At 33.5% G+C, this 17,908-nt stretch overlaps 1 protein-coding gene and 1 long non-coding RNA gene across 7 annotated transcripts in view; one reads left to right on the plus strand and one right to left on the minus strand.

The window, feature by feature from the left end:
- The window catches only part of LOC108521143 (uncharacterized), a 14,283-nt gene extending 2,870 nt beyond the window's left edge, over positions 1-11,413 (minus strand). For both annotated transcript variants that reach the window (XR_001883129.1, XR_001883130.1), the window contains exons 1-4: positions 11,346-11,413; positions 8,861-8,924; positions 4,423-4,525; positions 2,376-2,470 (exon numbers count right to left, since the gene is read on the minus strand). This is a non-coding gene — a long non-coding RNA (uncharacterized LOC108521143). The remainder of the gene's footprint in view (positions 1-2,375; positions 2,471-4,422; positions 4,526-8,860; positions 8,925-11,345) is intronic.
- The window catches only part of MAPK10 (mitogen-activated protein kinase 10), a 147,384-nt gene that overhangs the window by 56,772 nt on the left and 72,704 nt on the right, over positions 1-17,908 (plus strand). For 3 of the 5 annotated variants that reach the window (XM_017860790.1, XM_017860792.1, XM_017860794.1), the window contains exons 3-6: positions 1,093-1,151; positions 2,297-2,435; positions 3,136-3,301; positions 5,782-5,853. In XM_017860790.1, the coding sequence (XP_017716279.1) occupies positions 1,093-1,151; positions 2,297-2,435; positions 3,136-3,301; positions 5,782-5,853 (436 nt within the window). Of the gene's footprint in view, positions 1-1,092; positions 1,152-2,296; positions 2,436-3,135; positions 3,302-5,781; positions 5,854-15,040; positions 15,113-17,908 lie in introns of all 5 variants that reach the window. The other 2 variants (XM_017860793.1, XM_017860791.1) reach the window with 1 other exon arrangement.

The following is a 17,908-nucleotide window of genomic DNA, read 5'->3' on the forward strand; positions in this document are numbered from 1 at the left end:
CCCGGGCTGGAGTGCAGTGGCCGGATCTCAGCTCACTGCAAGCTCCGCCTCCCGGGTTTACGCCATTCTCCTGCCTCAGCCTCCCGAGTAGCTGGGACTACAGGCGCCCGCCACCTCACCCGGCTAGTTTTTTGTATTTTTTAGTAGAGACGGGGTTTCACCATGTTAGCCAGGATGGTCTCGATCTTCTGACCTCGTGATCCGCCCGTCTCGGCCTCCCAAAGCGCTGGGATTACAGGCTTGAGCCACCGCGCCCGGCCGTACTTACCTATTTTTTATAAAATAGTTGCAACTATCTTGTGAGTATAAGATTTGTGTCTGTATATTTTTATATTCATTTCCTACTGGCACGTTAGTACCAAATATTTAGCTGGAAGAACATTTTGAGTTATTGATCTATGAACTCTATTTGGAAATGTGACAACGGATTTTTACAAAATTTGCTCATGCTAGAAGGTAGATTTCTTTACTAGCTAATATATAAAATAAAGCAGGAAACAAAAAGCTTCTAACTGAATGTAGAAAACTTTTAAATAATTTTCTACTAAATTCATCATTGATATCATCTAGAATGCACCTTTCCCCACACATATTATTGAAGCATTAATTTAATATTTGAGGGTGAGGTAGAAGTAAAAAAAAATATAAAATAACAACACAAAAAATCATGAAGTAGAACACGATTTTGTTCATCTGGAGGAGAAGTATCCCCTTGCTATGTTTTGCTGAGTGTTTTACTGCCACCTCTCTTCTCACACTGCATTTCTTCCTTTTTTGTTTAATCCCCCAAAGGCCCATATTCTGCCATGAGGAATCACACTTGAAAACAGTGTAATAATTATGCATCTCTCTGATTCTTTCTTCTGCCCAAGAATTGAGCTTTTTAGCTGCCTTATTAACCTGAAGACAGATCATCTGTTCTTTCTGAGTATACTTTTCTGTGTCCTGAGACAGCTCTAGAAATTTTTCTAACTTCTCCATTTCCACCATAGCATTAGTGAGTGACTTTGAGTTGAAATAAAATTTAAAAATAATACATTCTCTCTCTTTTTTCTTTCTCTCTTTTCCTCTGTCCCTTCCACTCTCTTTCAGATTATTAGTTTATTAAATGTCTTCACACCCCAGAAAACGCTGGAGGAGTTCCAAGATGTGTAAGTAACAAAACTCGTGAAGGAAGGGAGAGCACAGCACTCAGATAGCCCAAGGGAATATCACACACACACACACACACACACACACACACACACACACACAGTTGAAATCCCTTGTACTGATCAGAGAGAGGTAAGAGGTGGGGTCAAATGAAAGGGGTCCAGTGATAGGTAAAGAAGATTCTGTTTGTGTGGTTACTTCCTGGAAAGACATTCTGCCTCCTTTTGACCTTGTGGCTTTATATGCTTTGTTGTTCCATACTCTTGGTCACTCAGGGAAGGCTTATTTATGATTATTAATAGATTCCATGAACTTTCTACAATGAATTAATTTACCTGAAGAAATAGTAATAAGGCTAGGCGTGGTGGCTCACACCTTCAATCCCAGCACTTTGGGAGGCCGAAGCAGATGGATCACGAGGTCAGGAGATCGAGACCATCCTGGCCAGCATGGTGAAACCCCGCCTCTACTGAAAATACAAAAATTAGCCAGGTGTGGTGGTGTGCACCTGTAGTCCCAGCTACTTAGGAGGCTGAGGCAGGAGAATTGCTTGAACCTGGGAGACGGAGGTTGCAGTGAGCCAAGATCGCACCACTGTACTCCAGCCTGGGCGACGGAGCGAGACTCCATCTCAAAACAAACAAACAAACAAAAAGAAATAGTAATAAAAGGGACATGAAAATTATCTTTATTCTTTCGATCTTTGTAGTGTCATTGATTTTGTGCAATGTCTACCCAGTAATGACAACAGATGGAGGAGAGGAAGTGATTCCCGAATACCTTGTCCTTAACACAGATACATTGAATTTAGGAAGAAGCTGTCCTGAATTTTTTTCTTATTTGAAATTATAATACTCACAAAAGAGTTGAGGGAATACAGGGGAAAGTGAAGGCAAAATTAAGGTTAAAAACTCTATGGACACAAACCACACACTAATAAATACTTTTTCTACTAGCAACCTTGTGGTAGGGTTTGTATAGCTAACACACATATAATACCTGGAAATTCTCATAGTCTTGATTCAGTCAAAGGCAGAGCTAAGAAGTTCAGAAGACTTGCAGAGTTAGGAGAGAATTCTGACTAACTGAAAGGACTTCATAGATCTCGTGATCTGGAACTAACATTGTGGATTTACTCTTCTAGTTACTTAGTAATGGAACTGATGGATGCCAACTTATGTCAAGTGATTCAGATGGAATTAGACCACGAGCGAATGTCTTACCTGCTGTACCAAATGCTGTGTGGCATTAAGCACCTCCACTCTGCTGGAATTATTCACAGGGTAAGAACACCTTCTCTAGAATTACAATTCAAATGCTTTAAGAGAAGAGGAAGAGTGACTGTAGATTATTTTCTTTATACAGGGGGCATTGGTCAAATATAATATACTTCCTCATTTCTTTGATACTGGAATTAGCACCTAGTTCACTAATTGTAGAAGGAAATTCTAGTAGTTGAGTTTGCTCAATGTTATGTTTTTGGATCATTGAGATGCAGCTTCTTAGAAGCCTCATGCTTTCAGCTCCTTGAGTGGCAGAAGTCATATGTGCAACTGAAATAAGACAATTCATTTCCATAGTTTGTTTCTGGCAGCATAAAGACAGCTGCCCTGATCTGTTCTTCTGTCAGGCCTAGAAATGATATATATGTTGAATGATTTATGTTGTCCTAAGGAGAAACCTAACAGAAGACAATAAATGATACATATTTTTTTTCTAAAACCTCGTCCCAAGATCAGTGTAAATTGTGAAAATGATAATACAATTTTTTTTCTGGGATTAAAAAACTTTCTGAATTTTTTTTAATCCAAAAACTAACAGTTAACATATTTGTAGCAGTAATCGTTCGCCTTATTTAGGGCTCTGTAGGTCAGGGGGACCTCATTAGTGCTACTGCAAGATTGCTATGTTGATTGAGTCAATGGAAATAACATGTTTCACTTGATACTGGCTTTTAATTTTTTCCCTTATCCTTATTGTTAGGATTTAAAACCAAGTAACATTGTAGTCAAGTCTGATTGCACATTGAAAATCCTGGACTTTGGACTGGCCAGGACAGCAGGCACAAGCTTCATGATGACTCCATATGTGGTGACACGTTATTACAGAGCCCCCGAGGTCATCCTGGGGATGGGCTACAAGGAGAACGGTAGGGATGCTTCTGGAGAGCAGCATCAAAACCATGAATAAAATGGGTGCACGTTGTAGATAGTCAAGGGGAATGTTCTCTTTCATGTACATACTTTTACAAGGTAGGGCTGCCAGATAGCATATTCAGGTTTTGTTGTTGTTGTTGTTGTTGTTGTTGTTTTTTAATACTACTGGTAAGAAACACTCATTAAAAATGTGAAGGATGTTATTGACAAGTCAGCTTTGCTAGAAGAGCACTAAATGTTAATAGTGAAAAAGAATTGTAAATGGAGTCTGATTAAACAGTCAAGTGGATACTGATTAGCACACGTGCCTAGATATTAAGAAAAATTGCTATTTGGGTTGCAGCTCAGCTGAGCATGAGTGTGAAAGCAGGAAGGAATCTACCACATTTAGCCAGTTGGCTTTTATGTCGTATCACAGACTGATGGCTGTATTTCTAGAAAAAGACAAGCAAAAATGTGACACAAATCCTGGGAGTGAAAATCTTCACGGACAACTTTGAAATAATCCAAATTATTTAAATTGAATAAGAATTTCTGTAATAATTTAAGTTGCTCTGTAAGAAATATTTAGAGTAGCAATTGCCTAATAAATTCTTATATATTCCAAAAATCGTAAAAAAGGAAAATGTCAAATTTGACACTACTGCTTTCCTAAAGAAAATCTAGTATTCATGAACACTTTAAAATGAAGGCTGTGGAAGGAATCTTAAAAATGTATTACAATTGAGTGTTGTTGATTAAAACTAAGGATTTATTAAATATCTATTAGAAAGCATTGCAATGTATTATTTTGATGAGACTATATCTTACAAATAATGCACCATATTGAAAATATATTCAATATACTTAGGAATTAAAATAGTTTTAAATTAGGATTGTATATGTATTCAATGTATCTTAAATATTTATTTTATATTCTATTCTATTTAGTTTTAGCAGTCTATTTTAATAAGTTCTATAAAAATAATCAGTGTATTTTTATGTTCCGGTGCTACAGGGTACTTTTGTGAAAATTCCCTGGCCACTGAAGTTTGCAGAAACTTCTTTGTATACTCTTAGATTAGAAGACAGATAATGTATGTATGCATTTATGCAGAGGAAGTTAAAAAGTCACCTCTTACGAAGGTCAGGTTCACCCTGGTGGGCAGTGTCAGAGTTCTGGTACCTTTTGACTCAGAAGAGATGAATCTAGTCCTCCTCACTAGGCAATACCACATCTAATTCATTTAGAAAAGAGGACATTTTTATACTTTCTTCACAAGTTATTTTTAAAAAGTCAAAGGAGAAACAAAGTCAAGAATCAAGAATGTACAGGAAACTGGGGGGAGGGGGGTCTGAATTTGCCTATTCGAGCTTTTCAGATCTTGGCACTGCAAATAGCTGGTATTAAAATCCCTTTCCCTTTCCTCACTAGAAAGAATTGCAAGTTGCTGCCTTAGGTTTTCGACTTCTCTAAGTCCATGGAGGAGGCCTGCCTGGCACCCTGGTGCTGCCCTCCCACCACCGGGTGGAAGGTTATCATGCAGAAAAACCTGCTTGCTCCCACATCAGGCATGCCCTGCTGTCCCCTGCACCTAGCCCTGCCTTCCTTCCCCACGGAACAATTCGGCCAAATGAATCTGCCCAAAAGTTCCCTTTGTCCATAATAAAAAACAAGTTGGAAAGGGGTAAAGATTGGTAAGAGAAGGCAAAGCATGTTTTCCTAACAAGTTTGACAATTTGGAAATAAATATATGTACGTAACAATTTTTAACACATTTAATACTTTTTTCACTTTCCTTCCAGATGACTCCATTATACATGTGCTAATTCATCATATGTCCTTTTTCTTGAAATATTTCAAATGGAAACTAAAACTGATGTTTATTTACAAGAATAAACTTCTGAAGGAAAAGCTAAGTCCCAAATACCAGGAATTCCAATTCTTTTGCCTCTAAACCATGGTTCCAGTTACTTCCTGGTTTCTTGGATTTGGTTGAATTTATCTTGTTTTGCCCCTCCCCTCGGCCCCCTGAAAAAAAGGTGGTCTCTTGTTGCCCTATTCTCTATAACTGAATAGAAGAGAAAGTGAAAATAGCCACCTCTACAAGTTAATATTGTTTTCTCTGCATCCAGAAAATGACACAGAAAATCCTTTGGTGGCTTTTAGCTGTCACCTGCCATGGAGATACTTTTGGTTTAGCTATTGCTTTTCTCTGTCACCAATGTCACCACTTTGTGGCACTACTGAGAGGCAATGTCCAGAATCCACAAAGTAATGGTTTTTTAAACATTAATTTGAGTTCTAATACTAGACACTGTTATTGTAATAGCATAGTGCTGGTTTTAATTCACCTTTTGGCCAACTTTTGGTGGGAGGTGAAAATTGTACTTTTAATCAAACTGTTCTTTTTCCTCCTCCTTCAGAAGTCAATTATCTTAGTTAACTTTACTTTCCTCCCTTTTCTTCACTACCCTCTCTCTCCTGTTCTAGTGGATATATGGTCTGTGGGATGCATTATGGGAGAAATGGTTCGCCACAAAATCCTCTTTCCAGGAAGGGACTGTATCCTTGTACCTTTTGCTACAGCTTTACCTGTTTTGTTCTCTCTCCCTTTTAAACACATAATGATTTTACCAGGAGAGTAAAGATAGAAGCAAAAAGTTGGGTAAGTGGTGTTATTGTAATAAAAAAGTGATGATTTCTATAATCTGACCAGTACCGAAGACTACCTACCACAATGATTTCTTTTCATTAAATTTCAATAGGCTTTTTTCTTCTAAAATTACTTTCTTGCCTGCAACTAAAAATAGTAATGCTATTTTCCTTTAATAACAGAGGCCACCAGATCCCAAATGATTAAAATATATTTACCTTTATAACTAGAAAAATAAGTCACTATTTGCGAGTCATTTTCCATCTCCTTTCTAAAACTGTTTTGTGCTTCTACAATATTTAAGCATAATAATTGCTCTCCTTGCTGACATTCTAAGCTTCTGTCTATGGCTTCATTGATTTAAACTACTCTTGACACTAAATCAAGTCTTTAACAGGCCAATATATCATATCCTCCTCAAAACATGAACTTCTGCATTTAAAAATTGTAATTATTGTTCAAGTTGCTGGTGGTCAGGTGAGTTTAATGTAGACTTCCCTCACCTGGCTTGGAGATGTGACATAGACATACATATTTGTTTTCCCAATTAAATGTATAATTTCATAAAGCAATTTTGATTTAAGTTCTACTATTGAGTCCTGCAATAGAGTCCATCAGAAATTTTCCTGTGGAGCTATCTATGATTTGGAATTATCAAATGAACTGATACATTTCTTAAATGGCCATAAGTTAACTCTCTAGTAAAGGTACAGATTTGTGTTTGTAATATATAGACAATAAAGTTTACGTATAATAGTAGAATATACTTTTAAAAATACAAAAGTACCTTGCTACAAATACTAGTGCAAATCTAAGTACAACCACAATTGACAACTTTAGCAACTATAATACAGGATTGAATTGAGTATATTTATTACATATGGATGTTTTGGAAATTGGCAATAACCACGTGACCCATAACTCTATTAACCATTCTATTGGATTGATAAGAAAATTTTATTAAGGAATCCTTTTATTATGTAAGAAAGGTTATGGTTTTTTTATTTAGGTGTTTAAAAGTCCAACAGCAAAACCAAAACAAAAAAAAATGACTCAACAAGAAGTGGATACCATAATAAGCTTGTATTTAGGTAGACATTTATTCATTCTGCTGGATATTAATGAGATAGTCTCTAAATTCCACTAGTAATGTAAGAGTAATGACATATTCTAGAACTGCACTGTCTAGTTGGTAGCCACTAGCCACATGTAGTTATTCACACTTGAAATTATAACTAGTCTAAATTAAAATGTGTTTTATATGTAAAATGCATACCAGATTTTGAAGATATTTTTAAAAGCATTAAAATATATTATTAATAATCTTATATAGATTATGTTGAGGTGATAGCATTATGAATATATTGGGTTAAAGATATATGTTGTTAAAATTAAACTCACCTGTTTTTTATTCTTTTGAATGTGGACATTAAACTTAAAACTACATATATGATTGGCATTTGTGACTGTCATTTTTCTATTAGACAGTGCTGGTCTAGAAGATAAGAAAACTACATGGCAACCATTTATTTATAACCAATCTCAAGGTCTTGAATCTCTGTTTGCTCCATGTTCCTTTCCTATATTTAGTGTGAAGTATTATTTTCACCATTAGATTTTATACGGCTACTTAGGAAAATTTATTTCACTTTAAATCACTTATCTATAGTTTGGGGATTAATTATATGCCTAATGTAGTTTATTTGAACAAATTATAATGCACATTCATATTTAAATGTGCTGACTTTATTCAAAAGTAGGAGAAACTCTCTTCATGCTTTTGTCTTTAGTGTATAATACATTTTAGACAAAGAAGGAACCTCTCAATCAATACTCAGAGTGAATTGCACGGCCATATCTCTTTAATGTACTTGGCAGTGGAAAGCGAAAAGCCACAGGATTTCTCATTTTCATGTGACATTTTGTTACATGTCACTTGATTTCACATAGCGAGGTTGTCCTCTGAGATCTTATTTAGCTCTTCAGGCGTTTATGAGGATTGCTTTTCTTCTATTTTGACAGTGTTAAATTTAAAAGCCAATAAAAAAGAAAAAAAGTAAAAGTTTTAAACTCAATCTAACCCTTCAGAAAACAAACAAAAAATAGCGCCATATTGATAATTCTATTTTCTTTTAAAAATTTTTCTCTTGGAAGCCGCCCCCCACCCCCGCTTTTTATCCTAGTTTGTTTTAGAAAAAATTTTGGAGCTGAAATTATTTGTGTGAAAATTAATACATAACATTTATATCCTTGATATGTATGAACCTAGACATTAAAATAATCTCTAACACAAATAATGTAGATTATAATAAAGGTTTGCATTCATTATATAATGTCTGTATTTCTTTATCTCAAGATGATGATTACATAGTACAGCAATCTTTAATAGCCTAGTGCCATATGTGATAATGACCCTGCAAGTGGACCTAGAAGTTAAAATAATTGCATAAAGACATCTACGATGGAAAGCCTTTTGCTTAAGTTAAATTTTACTGAAAAATGAGTAGATATTTTCCAATGAAATAGGTTAGAAAAAAATGTTTCCTTTCTGAAAATGTTTCCGTTTGGATTTCTTAGCCCCTTTTACCTATAATTAAAATTATAACTTAATGTTTAAAGTTATGGTTATATTTAAAAAATAAACCTATAGAAATTTCAGTTAAACAATGTGCTTTGTCAATTTTTAGTGGAATTGTTTTATTAATCTTTAAATGAAATTATTATCATTTTATGCACAGGGCTTCCTAGCAATAACTGAGCAGTCAGATAACCTCTCAGACTGTGACTATCAGGCACAAGGCTGAGGGCTGATTCAAGTTATTTATCGGCGGAAGAATTACACAGTTTTAAGCATATTGAAATTACTCTAACATTTATTAGAAGAAATAGCAAAGCTAAGTATATGCTAATTGATACCTCGATCTCTTCCAAGATTCTGCAGAAATTTCAAAAAACAATCAGAGGTTCTCATGTCTTTCACCTGGAATTATTCAGAGTAATTTGTATTAAATTACTTTGAGGCTGAAAAATGATGTGATAATGCTATCATAATAATCAACATTTTTCTTCTCTCTTCACAGAACTTTTAAACTTGAACTCTAAGCAAAATAGTTAAAATGTCTTGATGAATCAGAGAATCTCATGAAATTGTCATTGATGACTGAAGTTTAACTACTTTCCCACATTCAAACTATCTTTGCATTTTGAGAAACATTGTGGGGGTTTCTTGGTGGTTGATATGATCTAGATGATATCACAGGGAATTGTCTTGGTTACTAAATTAGAATGTTGGCAAAATAAACAAAATTGAACAAAATAAACAATACATATTTGCTTTTCTACCTGTTAGTTTGCTAATTATTTTAATATCCAGAGGATCACTTCTTAATACTTATTTTTCTTGTGTAAAGTGTTTCTTAGTTATACATACACTATCATACACTTAATTTTCACTATAGTTTTATGATTAAAATATTTCATAGCATATATTTTTACCGTATAGTTTATTTGAACATTATAATGCACATTCATATTTAAATGTATTACTAAACATTCTTTAAACATTCTTAAACACGTGCTGACATGCAAGTTAGAGAGTAGTAAATATGCCAAGTCAATTTTTTTTTATGTAGTCCAAAGAACAGATAAAAGAAATCAATGACTTTAGCTTCACTCAGATTTTGTTTCTTTCAATACAATCTACAGGAAAGCAGTTTTACAATGCTTCCTTAGAAGTTTTTTCCTAAGAACTATCCAGTTGTTCACTGCCTCTACCATCCCAAACCCCAACCAGGGCATGCCATCTTGTTGATTATCAAAGACTCCTATAGTCCCAGTATAATTTTCTTGAGTCCTTTCCTCAAACCTGCTTCTTTTAGATACATTCTTCAACCTTATTTTTTCCATTCTACTTCAAACGGTGGCACCTTCTTTGAGCAAACCCTGTGATGTTCCTTTATCTAAGTTCTTGGCCAATGTTCTCTGGATATAAAGTTAAAGACAGGCACGCTGCACACATTTGAAAATTCTAGACCTCAAGTATATTATATCCAAAGCTAACAGCTGAACTGCTAAAATAGCTCCTCTTGCCTTTTCCTCTGAAGAACAAGAAATTGCAATTAGAATGAAAGAGATATACACATAACCTTGCCAGGGAGCCAAGTTATTAAGGAACAGGTAAATGGTTTTCCAAAAATATATTTGAAGAAATAAGAAAACATCCTCAAATTAACTGAATGCTATATCTTTTTAAAGTTTGAATATGAACATTAGGAAGGATCAAAGTAAAATGAACAAAAATTTGTGGTTACAGATTGTTATATCCATCTAGCACAGAGATATTTTTAAATTCTTCTTACCTCTTTGAAATGATAGTGCTTAATTCCTAATAAACTTTTGCAACTAACAACTTACTATACAGTCTAACTCTGTTTCTTAGAATTAAGATAATACAGGGTTNTAATTATAAATACATATTTAAAAGTAAAATTATTATTTATTTGAATTTGTTTAAAGAATACATTTTTACCACTAGTGTGCCTGCTGCTCTTCTCTTTTATTATTATTTTATGAAAATTCAAGACAGGATTCACCAGAATGGAAGCTGGAGATTCCGAGGTTGTAAAGAAATAGAAGCAAGTTTAATAGGTAGAATCAAGGAGAAAATATTTTTCTGATTTCCTGGCATTACAATATTTAGCATTAAGTTTTGTGAATTGTTGCTTATTTTTCTTAAATTCACATGAGCAAAATATGTACATTCTTAGTTTATGTATGTCGGTAGTCTTTTAGAATTCTATCTTTGAACTGAAGTTTAATACAAGGTCCTTTTGTTAAATAACTCAATTTAAGACTTAGTTAACTAATTTTAAAAGAAATATTCTAATTTTATAACTGATAGCTTTATAACTTATAATTTTTATAAAATTAAAACAAATAATTTTCAAAGAAATGTTCTGATTTTAGAAAACTCTATTAATTCTTCATGCTCTTGTGTGTTGAGTCATTCATTGAAAGAAAATTTGTCTAAATTCTACACTAAATGAAAATATACTTAGGTGTGTTAAGGAGAAGTCTCAGAAATTATGACAGAAGAGTTACATAAAGTTACATAATCCCCTAGAGAGGAAACATTTTCCAGGATAGAAGCTCACATAGTCCAAAAATTATTTAATCGTGGATCATGATCTAAGCTATTAGACGGAGTATGGAAGTAGCAATATAGTTCTTTATTTATTTAGATTTAACTTCCAGGGCTTACATTATATCATTTCTGTCTCTTGGTTAAAAGTAGCAAAAAGATAATTTAGTATAAGCTAATTTCTGACAAATAATATGACATGAGATTTTCAGAGGTCCTCACTCTGAAAATTAACCATATTTTAGTAACACCAAAACTTACTCAACATTTCTTCTGAGGAAAGTGACTCAGCATCTGAGTGTTACAGTTGCAAGTGAATCTGCCTTCTGCCTATGGGAATGATAGAATGATGATGGAAGAATGTGATGAATCAGAATTTTAAAAGCCACCAGAATTCTACCTTGGCAGCATTAGTGTACAGAACTCTTAAAGAGACCCAAATGCAGTATCAGATTGTCTCAGAAGGATAAAAATCCAGTTTCCAACAGTGATTGAATTTGCTAATTACATCTAAGGTCTATGCACAGTCCCTACTCATTGTAATACCTGACAATTTCATAAAATAATCTATTCTTAACTTGATTAGCAATATATATATATCACTAATATATTAAAATACATATTGTATTAGTGTGTTTATGTATCCTAATATAGAGATATTAGTAGAGGGAAGACTTACCACTACCATCTTCCTGTTCAATAAGAGTTGGTATCAAATTCTTTTATTATATATTTTCTGTTAGTGGGGATGGCAAATGCATGAAGTTTGGTACAGTGAGTTTATCTTGAGCCATAATCCTGTCTTGAGTACATAAAAATCTATATAAATTTATGTGCATATATTCAATCTTTGTAATTCAAGATAACAGAGCTTATCATTTCTAGGCATAAGGCTTAGCACTTCGGTAACATAGATATAAATATTCTCTAGGAATAGTGAATGGTGAGTAAAGTTAAAATGGGAATTAGAAAGATTTCCAGGATATTATCACCCAGAAAGATATATTAAAATAAAGAAAATGAAATTCAATATGTACATCAGAATTTCAGATCTAGAGCCTATATCTCTGCATTATTTTTATGCAAAAGCTTTGTGATCTATTAAATCTATTTTGAGTTCTGCCCATGAAGACATATTTTAAATAAATGTTCTTCTTTTACATTGGAATATCTCCCAGATCCCCACACCAAAAGAGAACTGTGAGATATACCAGTTATTAATACCAGTTATTAAATCAACAACTGGGCCAGGTGCGGTGGCTCATGCCTGTAATCCCAGTACTTTGGGAGGCTGAGGTGGGCGGATCACAAGGTCAGGAGATTGAGACCATCCTGGCTAACATGGTGAAAACCTGTCTCTACTAAAAATACAAAAATTAACTGGGCATGGCAGCACGTGCCTGTAATCCCAGTTACTTAGGAGGCTGAGGCAGGAGAATCGCTTGAACCCAGGAGGCAGAGGTTGCAGTGAGCCAAGACCTTGCCGCTGAACTCCAGTCTGGCGACAGAGGCAGACTCTGGCTAAAATAAATAAATAAATAAATAAATAAATAAATAAATAAATAAATAAAATTAACAACTGTATAGAACCAATTGGATCTAAAACAACATAGAGACTAGAATTTCAGGCAGGCCATCTGTTGTTAATTGTTGTTGCTGTTGTTTAAAGGCATGTGAAGAACAGCAAAAAAAAAAAAAAATCAAGGGATTTTAGCCCGAAAGATAAAATTGGCCAGTTTTAGGAGAGGAATGGAGGAATGGTTAGGGATTACAGGTTATAGTTACATATTTTAAGGTTATTATTTGGATGAAGAAACATGACAATTCCTGTTTACCTAGTGAAGAGAAGTTCCATAGGGTCAATGTGATTCAATATGTAGGATGCCTTTCTAAGTGGTTTCAACAATAAAATAGATTGCCTAGTGAGTGGTGTTTCCTCCGTTGGAAAGATTTCTTTATTATAGATGGAAATATATAATATAATTATGTAAATTTAAAATAAACCTTTCCCAAAGATATTTAATTCCCAAATATAATTTTAATATATTATTTAATAGATGGTTTGATACATAAATAATATTTATTGGGGACTTGCTATGTATCAGGCAATTGTGCAAGGATCTTTACCATACATAACTTTTCCAAATCTTTTATAAAACTCTGCATAATAAATACAGCTTATCATCAATATTTTAGAGGATAAAATTGAGGTTTAGAGAGAAGTAACCTGGCCAAGGTCACATAGTTGGAAAATAATAGAGTTGGTTCTCTAGCAGAAAAAGATGAATATATCTGCCAGAGATATTGTAAAAAACTATTTTATACTAAATAAGAAATAGAAATAGATGTTTCCTAAATCCCAGACAGGTTAATGGCAGAAACCATTTTTTCTAAATGTTTGAATGGAGACAGGCAAGAGAAAACACCACATATTGAGTTTTTTGATCTCAATATTTTTTGTATGTCTTTTCCACAATATCTATAAAATATAGATATACCATAAATAGCAATTTAGTCAAACTGGTCTCTTCGGACAGTATGATAGGAAATACTTGGAATTTAAAAATAAATATGTTTTCAGTTTTTTTTTCTTTAATCAAAGATTTCTTAATACCAACCTGTTGTGAGACAGATATTACTTGAAATGACAAACACGTTAATAATAAAGGGATGCACAACTGTTTGCTCTATCTTTCCCTGATATTTCTGCATGTCAGTTGCTTTCCTAAACTGGAAGCAAAACATATTTGCTTCTTTGGGTATGCTTATCACCTTCAAAGCCATAACCATTTCTTTGCAGTGATCACTTTGTTTAGGTGTTAAATCAAACAATGGAAACTTTGAGTTTAACCCGAGTGAGATTTTCACATTGGAATGAATCTCATGAGGATCTCTTTAAGGTCACTGCCAAATTACAAGATGTAATTTGAAAAGTAAGTGGAGCAAAATTATATCGTGCTGCTATCTTAATGCCTTTCCCTATTTGCTCCCCCTCAGCATCCCTAATTCTTCTTGTTTATTTTCCCCCCCACAAGAATGCCCTCTCTTTCTGACTTTTAAGTAGAACAAGTGAGTAATCAAGTATAGTTCAAGAGAGAGATTTCACTTTCTTGCTTCACCCTTCCCCATTTTGCCCCTCCCTGTGTGCACTCTGTCCTGGCTTCCTGGTTTTAAGTTCTGGATGATACCTGGCAATAACAGAGAGACCATTATAATTTCACCTTGAATTCCAGGTTTCTTTTGATTTACAGTCTCAGAAGAAGTATCAGCTCTTTAGTCATGTTGTTTATTTCACATTGAACCATCCCATTTTGAAAGCCAGCGTTTCTTATCATTATAAGGCAACCGTGTTTATAAGAATAAGACAAGGCTTCCTGCTGAGAAACATGCTCCTTTGATGGGAGTCAATGAAACTAAGACAACATATTCTGAAACATTCATTCTTAAACTGGCTTTTCACTTCTGGAACTGCATTTATATTTATAAATAAGGGTAAATGTGTTTTATAAAAGAAACTCTTTTGAGGTTGCTGGCAGCTCAGCTTTTTTCTTTTTTCAAATATGTATACAAGAGTAGAAAAGAAACTGATCTGCATATTAACACTATCTGGAATGATTTATGATAAAAATCAGTAGGATTCTAGTAGATGAATGCAAATTAGACCTTTTAAATCAAAACCTAAATTAATCATTGAGTTATAATTGCAAAGTAATATTATTCTACATTAGGTAGCATTGGGTAGCGTCGTTATTTCAGTCATATGACAGAAAAGGGCCTTGAAAGCCTATGTTCTCCCCTTTCCACCATTTAAAATACTAATGATCATGCCACTGGCCTCTCATCCAGTCAGTGAAAAGTCAGACTATTGCTCTATGGCATGAGTAGCCCAGTGTTTTCATTTATTTGTTGTTCTATTCCTGTGTTCTTGTTTATCTTCATTTCATTTTTGTTTTCAGTTGACATGTGGTCAGTAGGGTGCATCATGGGAGAAATGATAAAAGGTGCAGTGCTGTTTCCTGGCACTGATCGTATCCTTCTTAGCAGCCAGTGGTATCTATGGGTGTCACTCTCATTTAATTCCCTTTTGTCTCAAATGCAATACTGCTTATGGTATTTGTTCACTGTCCTTAGAGAGTTTCTGTGAGACTCAATGTCAAATATTTACAAGCTGGCATTATGGCAGAGTAACTTGGTCTCCTAGTAAGATCTTATGCGGATAATACAGTAACAAATATGAAAGAATCAAGCTGATATCAAAAGCCTGCCTTAAATCAGTTCTATCAAACTAATAACTTTGAGTACTATTCTTCCTTCTTTTTGTTGTTGTAGATGTTTCAAAATTAACATATATTCATAGCTAGATAATAAATAACAAAGTCTTTCAGTTCTAAGACTGAAGATTTATACTTTGATATAATGAGAAATATTCATTTGGCATGGAAATTTTTATCAGATTCATGTTCCTCCACAAATACTAATTGGTTTATTTTAACATATATTTAGAAAGCATGGATGTGAATTTCATTTAAAATTGATCAACTTTTCTAAAATTATTTTCTTATTCACTCCATTTATGGGAATAATAGCTCCAATTCCTTCTCTTATTTTCTGCATATTATTAACAAGTGTAATACTTAAAACCTCATTAATTAACAATGGTTATATAAAATATCTGAAGAAATACATTGAAATCACTTGAATAAGTAAAAGTGATTCTCTCTTAAGCAGCAAATAATTAACAAGTAAAGATCAAGGCCAGATGTGGTAGCTCATGCCTGTAACCTCAACACTTTGGAAGGCTGAAGTAGAAGAATCAGTTGAGCCCAGGAGTTTGAGACCAGCCTGGGCCACAGAGCAAGACCCCTCTCTCTATGAAAACAAAAATAAAAAATTTAGCCACACATGGTGGCAGTACCTGTAGTCTCAGCAACAAAGAAACTAGCTGGGAGGATAGCTTGAGCCCCAAGGTCAAAGCTGCAGTGAGCAGCGATCATGCCGCTGCACTGCAGCCTAGGCAACAGAATGAGACCCTGTCTCCCAACAAACAAACAAACAAAGAGATTCCAGAGGTTCTGCAGTATTAAATATATATGAATAGTGTGTGATTAGTGATTTATATATGGATGTATCATGGGTCCTAGCATCAGGCTTAAAAATAAGTTACTCCTTTAGTTAAATGTCCCTGTACACTTAGTCACTTACTGAAGTTTTATGTCTTTGTCCTACTAAAGGTAAAACCTCTGCTTTAATAACATACTTCAAAAATAAAATTGAGCCTATAATAATGGCGTTATAATGTGTAATTAGACTAAATCTAATTACTAATATAGTGCATCCATACCATATTATGATTAGCCATTTGCATTGTTTCTAATACCTACATTACAATTTTTAATCAAATGTCTACAATGTAATATACAAAATCGAGGATTAATATTTATATCTGGTTTTACATATATATACATATGTAAATATATATACGAGTTCATACATATATTCTCTCTACATATTAAAAGAAACAGTTCTAGAAATGATTGAATTAGGCACTCAATTTTGTTGGAAGAAAGAACTTAAAATAGTTAAAATAAAGTTACAATGTTTTACTTCTGATTATTCTTACTAAAACTTTTTTTCTAATCTTCTATTTGACACACATTTTAAGAAGTCTTTCTGTCTAAATTGCTGTTTTGTCTTCTAAATATACATTTTATTAAATGACATCTATAATTTACCACATCAATGTTAATGCTATTTGAAACTATGCTGACTTTATAAAAATTGAATTCCTTCAGATTTCTTAAAATCAGGAGGAATTTTAAAAAAACAGGACTTCTTTTATTCCCAATGAGTTATAAACTTGTGTTGGCCTTTGGGCATGAGTATGAAATTGTCTTTAAGTTTGGCTGATTTTAGATAATTTGATGAAAATAGATTCAGTTTGTTAACCTCTTTACTTTTCCAGAAGTTCATTGTGGTTGAATAATTGGTGACTGAAATGACTATTTGCCATCTGTAAATTAAAATGAGTGTTTTTATGACCTTTGTTATGCTTCTATTAAGAAAAATTAAAGCAGATTTCTACAACTGAATTACCAAATACAATTTAACATTTTTTAGAATAGTTTTGTGGGAAAAGTTGCTTGTGTGTCATTTTTTAACTTGGGTGTCAAAATTCCTTGTAAACAATGCTTTAGGGTTCTGGTAATGTGGCAGTATCCCATTCAATGCCCTTGATATTTGGAAGTGAAGTCCTTTATGGAGCTCTTTTATGGGGACATATTTGTAAATTTCTTGGAGGACAAATAAGAATCATTTTCTAAAGTATGTCTTCTGATTGTGGGCTGTGGTCTCTTAATTATTTCAAACATGTTGGTTCAAGTTTTAAATCAGTCTTTTTAAAGCAAACAAATTATAAACACTGAATATCAAACAATTAACCTCAACATGTAAGACATTACTGACGCAAAAAATTCTGTTATTAGAAATGAGTTATCTGAAAAGACAATAAAATTATACCTAAATCTATTAGTTAAACAGAGACATTAAAATAGAGCTGGATATATGCCATATGTATAATATACACCTACATAATACATTATAAGGAGCTATGTTATTTTTAATCAATATATCCTCATTTATATAAAAGCACTCTCAAAACAATGATTCTAAAAGCTTTATTTTCATTCATAGAAATCATTCTAAATGATTTCTAAAAGCTCTTGGAATATGAGCTCTGTAAATCTTTTTTTTATTTTTAATTTTTCTGGGTATATAATAGGTGTATATATTTATGGGACACATGAAATGTTTTGATACAGGGATGC

The sequence above is a fragment of the Rhinopithecus bieti genome, unplaced genomic scaffold (assembly GCF_001698545.2).
Source record: "Rhinopithecus bieti isolate Rb0 unplaced genomic scaffold, ASM169854v2 scaffold_56939, whole genome shotgun sequence".
NCBI lineage: Eukaryota > Metazoa > Chordata > Mammalia > Primates > Cercopithecidae > Rhinopithecus > Rhinopithecus bieti.